Source organism: Chenopodium quinoa, unplaced genomic scaffold, assembly GCF_001683475.1.
Source record: "Chenopodium quinoa cultivar QQ74 unplaced genomic scaffold, ASM168347v1, whole genome shotgun sequence".
Lineage (NCBI taxonomy): Eukaryota > Viridiplantae > Streptophyta > Magnoliopsida > Caryophyllales > Amaranthaceae > Chenopodium > Chenopodium quinoa.
The window spans coordinates 3,075,361-3,082,335 of record NW_018743285.1 but is presented as its reverse complement, the minus strand read 5'-3'; the positions used below and the strand labels follow the sequence as shown (position 1 = coordinate 3,082,335).

The window sequence follows — 6,975 nt, the reverse complement described above, 5'->3', positions numbered from 1 at the left end:
ATACTCTCCAATAATATTGCAACAATGGACTTTTAGCATTATTCATCACTCTTGTTTGACCATATAATTTGATTTATACGTTAAGCAAAATATAGTCATGTGGGATCTCGTTAGATCCATCTCTTAAAATACTTTCACAATATCAACTTTTTATAATTTTTAGTCTTATACAATTTTAGATATTTAACATATAAAACGTGCTTTAGGATGCGTAATTTCATCCTTGTTGCAATATTATTTGAACGGAGGAAGTATGACATATTTTATTGAAATTAACAAACATGTTTTTTTTTTTTTTTTGAACAAACAAACATGTTTTTTTATTTAATTCATGTTAATTTTGTAAAATACATAACATTTTATCAATCATCACGTTATTTTCAAATCAATGCAATGTTAATTTTTATTCATTGGTTTATTGTTTTGAAGCATATTCATTTTAATTTCGAAACTATGACCAACAAGGCTGTTTTTAATAAAACATCGTGATATTTTTTCTAGAATCGAGTAGTAGCAGTAGTGTACTACTAGTATATATGGGGAAGAGTGATCCGATCCCTTATGGACTAATGCACCAAATAAGTTTCAAAATTATAGAGTATATGTATAATTCGTTGGTACAATTAGATATCAGTGTAATTTCATACGAAATTACAAAATATATTGATTAGATATACAAGAAAATACATTAATATATCTACCATACTTATATGATTCATCAAATTATGGTAGACGGATCTATTTCCAAATTAATAATGTTAGTATGTATAATATATGCCTTCGGCCATCCATCAAGCTCACTAATTCACCGACTAATAATCATTGACCACTATCATCTTCTTTACCCTTTATTATTTCTTCCTTTTTCTTTCTATAGAATTGTGTTCACACAGCGGTGAGCAAATCTATTCCATTTGAATACACTAATAAAGAGATGTAATGTTAGGCAAAAGTGCTTTTTTTTATATCCAATTAACTGTGGATATTACCATATATGTTAGGTGGTCAAATGGTAAAAAACAAGCTTATATAAAGGGGTTGAGATGTCTAGCTAAAATCATAAGATAAAACATCTCTCTAATCAAACATTAACATGGGAAAGATGGCTTCTCTAGTAGTCACTCTATTAGTGGCATTTGTCTCGCTGAGTGTGCCTTCGCTAACCAACGCTGACTACACTTATGCTTCTCCCCCACCACCACCAGCCTACCATTACACCTCCCCACCACCTCCGGTTCACCATGAGAAGCCACCCAAGGAGCATTATTCACCTCCACCGACCACACCTTCTTACAAGTCACCACCACCTTCCCCGGTTTACAAATCTCCACCTCCTCCTGTTCATGAGTATCCAACACCATCACCAATGTACAAGTCTCCACCTGTACACAAGTATCCACCACCAACTCTTGTTCACAAGTCTCCCCCGGTTCATGAATATCCACCACCCATCCCTGTCTACAAGTCTCCACCTGTCTCACCACCTACCCCAGTGTACAAGTCTCCACCAGTTCACAAGTATCCACCACCCACCCCTGTGTACAAGTCTCCACCTGTTCACGAGTATCCGACACTGTCACCAGTGTACAAATCTCCACCTGTACACAAGTATCCACCACCAACTCCTGTTTACAAGTCCCCACCCGTTCATGAATATCCACCACCAACCCCAGTTTACAAGTCTCCACCAGTCTCACCACCCACCCCAGTGTACAAGTCACCACCAGTGCACAAATACCCACCACCCACCCCAGTTTACAAGTCTCCACCAGTCTCACCACCCACCCCAGTGTACAAGTCTCCACCTGTCTCACCACCTACCCCAGTGTACAAGTCTCCACCAGTTCACAAGTATCCACCACCCACCCCTGTGTACAAGTCTCCACCTGTTCACGAGTATCCGACACTGTCACCAGTGTACAAATCTCCACCTGTACACAAGTATCCACCACCAACTCCTGTTTACAAGTCCCCACCCGTTCATGAATATCCACCACCAACCCCAGTTTACAAGTCTCCACCAGTCTCACCACCCACCCCAGTGTACAAGTCACCACCAGTGCACAAATACCCACCACCCACCCCAGTTTACAAGTCTCCACCAGTCTCACCACCCACCCCAGTGTACAAGTCACCACCGGTGCACACATACCCACCACCCACCCCAGTGTACAAGTCACCACCGGTGCACACATACCCACCACCCACCCCAGTGTACAAGTCACCACCGGTGCACACATACCCACCACCCACCCCTGTCTACAAGTCTCCACCTATTCATGAATACCCACCTCCCACCCCTGTTTACAAGTCTACACCCGTTCACAAATACCCACCTCCAACTCCGGTTTACAAGTCTCCACCTGTACACAAGTACCCACCACCCACCCCAGTTTACAAGTCCCCACCAATTCACAAGTACCCACCTCCCACACCCGTTTATAAGTCTCCACCAATTCACAAGTCCCCATCACCTAGTCCAGTCTACAAATCTCCACCAATCCATCATGAGCATCCCACTCCTTCCCCTTATATATACGCTTCTCCTCCACCCCCTTACTAAAAGTTTCAATTTGATTAATGAGGTCAGTTTCATACAATTTCACTAGCTTTTTACATGCATATATAAGATATTTAATTTTCCGACATTACAACTTGGGATAAATACTGAAACTTTGACATTCAGATATTTTTGAAACAATGATTGTTCTACTTTCCTTAACAAGCTTTTATTAGTACGTACTATTATTATATCAAAATAAATGTTACAATATAACTTTCGTACTACAAAATTAAGAAAACAAAATCAAAGAAAAATATGCAAAGTTCAATTCTTTTGAGCTTTAATCAGAATAATAGAAACTCTTATTTATTTTCTCATTTACAGGTAATGAAACAAATTGGAGGATATATCTTTGTCGAAAGAGCTAGAATATGAGATTCTTGAGATAATATACGGAGTACAAAGTTTGTTGTTTTGGTTTGAAATTTAAATTTTTATGTGAATTAATAAATAAGGGAATTAGTATAAGGAAAATTAAAGTTGTATAATTATATCATGTGATCTAGTTGTAATCCAGGGCTTTGCTTGGATACAATTTTGTAATATTATTTTGTAAGTTCATGTTGACATAATAAAATGTTACTCTCCTTTTGGTACGTAAGCTTCTTAACTTTTTTACTATGTTTTGTACCCCTTTAACAAAGTTGGAGAGAATATTATTAACTTACTCCTTATTATAAATCTTAAGCAATTAATAATTTTCTCACTTTCTTCTCTCCCTCTCTGATCCAACTTTTGATGGCTATTGAGCTTTATTATATATGGAAACTAAAAAATTGCCCCTCAAATGCAAAAATGCAGAAGCTCTATTATTGTTTGGACTTGAATATCCATATCTGACACAAATATGCATGTGTTCAAGTAACGAAGTGTAGAAGTACATCGTTTATATTAAACTTACAAGTAAATTAATACGGTGATTAAGGATAGAAGGGAATTCATGAGTAACGACTTACAAGAAAATTCTAATAGTACATTAATGGATTTCAATACCCACTTTTAGTAGAAAATGAACCTATAATTAGACAATCAATGATATAATTCACTATTAGCCTATAGAAAGCTTTCGCTATACCTAAATTTGATATCGTGCAAATTAACCAGAAATGCCAATTAACTTTGTTCTTCAAATAATTTAATTCTACTTTGGCTAATCATAAACTAGTTGTTAATGCTCACCCAATGTACTTTAAATTTCAAAAATATACTGAGTACTATACACAATAATCGATTTAAAAGAATATGTAGAAAGTGTTTATGCTAAATTTCGTCAAGTGGGATTGAATAATAACAAAATCTAAGTTATGAATCAACTAGATAAAACATTAAACGAAAGCAATAGGAAAATAAAGAAACGACACGAGGAATTGGTGACACGGAAAACCCAAGGAAGGTAAAAAACGCGAGTAGAATGAGGATCTACCAAACTTTCACTATGTAAAATATCGAACGAAAAAAGGATTACAGGATATGATCAATGTATTTTAATAGCTAGGTTGTCTTGTGTCCATTGTCGTTGGTATCCTCCCTTTATATAGATAATTTTTTGGGTTGAAAGTAGTCGTTGCAAGGTGATAGGATGAGCTCCTTGTTTTCCGGCAACTACCTCTTGATTCATGGTGTTGAGCTTATCCCCATAACGGGTTGATTCTGCTGGAGGGTAGACTTAGTCTTGGCGCTTATCACTTCCTAGAGAATAGGGAGGTTGTTATCCCAGCTTCGTCCGTCGAGTCTTGTGCTCTAATCATCGATTCTCACTCTTCGTCGCTGACCCTGCCGACCTGCATTGACTTTTACTCACAAGAATTTACCCATAACAGAAAGTAAGGTCATTTAGCTATTTTATGTGGCCTGATATCAAACTCTTTAACAATAGGATGAAGAGCATAGTTATGATGGCTCTTTCAAAACTATATCAGACCATACAAGTTAACCAATTTCCTAGGAATGACATGAGGGAAGTATTACGTAGATCCCACTAATATAAATTTCCATGGAAATTGGAAATTGACTCCTCATTGCAATCAAACATAAACGTACAACTACACATAAATTTACGTACGTGGCCAAGCTACGTCCAGTGGATTAAATACGTTAATTTACTGTTTCTCATACAAAATTATGACAACCAACCTAACAACTAAACATGATTTTGAACAACTTAGGTCCTGTTATTTTGAACTTTTAGGCAGAGCAGAGCCGGAGTCAGCAGATTAAAGCAGGAGTCAGCAGAGCAGAGCAAATTTCATTATTATTATTATTATTATTATTATTATTATTATTATTATTATTATTATTATTATTATTATTACTATTATTATTATTATCACTATTATTATTATCGCATTATTATTATAATTAATAAATATTATTATGAAATATTAATTATTATTATTATTATTATTATTATAAAATATTAATTATTTATTATTATTATTAAATATTAATTATCTTAAAATATTAATTTTTATTATAAAAAATCAATTATTATTATTATGATTATTATTTTTATTATTAATAATAATTATTATTATTATTACTATTTTTTTACTATTTTTATTATTATTAAATATTAATTATTTATTTTTATTAAATATTAATTATTTATTATTATTAATATTATTATTATTAAAAATTAATAATTATTATCTTTAAATATTAGTTATTAACTTTAAAATATTAATTTTTATTATAAAAAATCAATTATTATTATTATTATTATTATTATTAATTATTATTATTATTATAAATATTTTTATTATTATTAAATACCAATTATTATTATTATTATTATAATAGTAATAATTATTATTGAATATTATTTATATATTATTATTAAATATTAAATATTTATTATTATTAAATATTAATTATTTATTATTATTATTATTATTGTTATTAAAATTAATGATTATTATCTTTAAATATTAGTTATTATCTTTAAATATTAGTTATTATAAAAAATCAATTATTATCATTATTATTATTATTAATTATTATTATTATTACTATTTTTATATTATTATTATTATTATTATTTAATATTATTATTATTATAATTATAATTAAATTAAATTAAATTATTTATTATTATTATTATTAAATATTAATTATTATAATAATTCAATATTAATTATTATTTTTAAGCAGAGAGCAGATCAGATTTCAATAGAGCAGAGCATGACTCAGCAGAGCAGAGCAAAACAGCTCTAAAGAACAGGGCCTTAGCCAAATACTTCGTATAATTTACTTCCTATGTTTTCTTGTAATATTCCATTTTATACACTTATTGATATAAAGAACATAAGACAGGATTTTATTTTTTATTGTCAGAATATATGGTACTCCCACCAAACTGTGGAGGACATGAATGAGGATATAGGTGTTTACAGATTGAGATCATATCTAAGAGGTTATAAAAGGCTATCTACTAATGGATTACAAGAATTCTATAAACTTAGAGTAGGAAAGTATTGGAATTTAATCATTTTGTTTTGATTGGATCTATTGACCTCAAAACAATTTAGCTAATGGAATAAGCGAGGAACGTTATTGAGAGATATTAGGCTTCTGTAATGCTCAACTCGTCTAAAACAAATATTTAAAAAAAATCAGATGTACAATAAAATATTATATATCTGCTATAAAGTTACTTTAAAATGGTCAAAAGTTACCTTGTAATGAATGAAAGTTACCCCGTATATATAAGTTACCCTGATGTAAATAAAAGTTATTTATGCTTTATTGATAAAAGTTACCCTACATTCAATAAAAGTTACTTTTACTGTACATCAGATGTATACAAAAGTTTTTGCGCATCTAATACATAAATAAGGCAAAATAAGTTTTGACAAAATAATGTTGTAAAACAATTTTACACACACAAATATGATCTTTTCAAACAAAATTACATTTGTAATTTTAGCTCAAATAAGATAAGTAGAGACAAAATGACTCGAATATAACATAATACGCGTATGCACAATCATTTAATTAACAAAAGTCTATGTTTAGGGGACAAAAGTTTATGGCCTAGCCAACTGCCCAGCATAAAATATAGGTTCAAGCCATAAGTTTACGAGTTACTCGTATTTTGATCACCATGATATTATTTATTTTCGAATTATATATTGTTCAAAACTCATAAATTGACATCGCTTTTAAGCAATTATCAACATATGCACTAGCTAGGAAGGAGTGAAGGACTAAAACGAGTTAGATAATTTAGACAATCAAAAAAGTCACTGCAAAATTAAGAACAAGGATCGTGATTTAGTGGTACGCACGCGAATTTAATTATTATATTCAATAATTTCTTGCAAAAATTCAAAATCTGCCTAACATTTTGACAAAATATATAAATATAATCAATTTTGATGTCTTAAAATAATTTTTCTGCGAGAAGAAAATCA

The 6,975-nt window shown here is 31.3% G+C and overlaps 1 protein-coding gene across 1 annotated transcript; it reads left to right on the top strand.

Annotated features, from left to right (window-relative positions):
* Positions 1-1,050: 1,050 nt before the first annotated feature.
* Positions 1,051-3,159, top strand: LOC110735742 (proline-rich extensin-like protein EPR1). Its single transcript, XM_021915920.1, has 2 exons — positions 1,051-2,585; positions 2,888-3,159. Exon 1 carries the CDS (start codon positions 1,094-1,096, stop codon positions 2,561-2,563), a length of 1,470 nt encoding a protein of 489 aa, XP_021771612.1. The 5' UTR covers positions 1,051-1,093; the 3' UTR covers positions 2,564-2,585; positions 2,888-3,159.
* Positions 3,160-6,975: the final 3,816 nt, after the last annotated feature.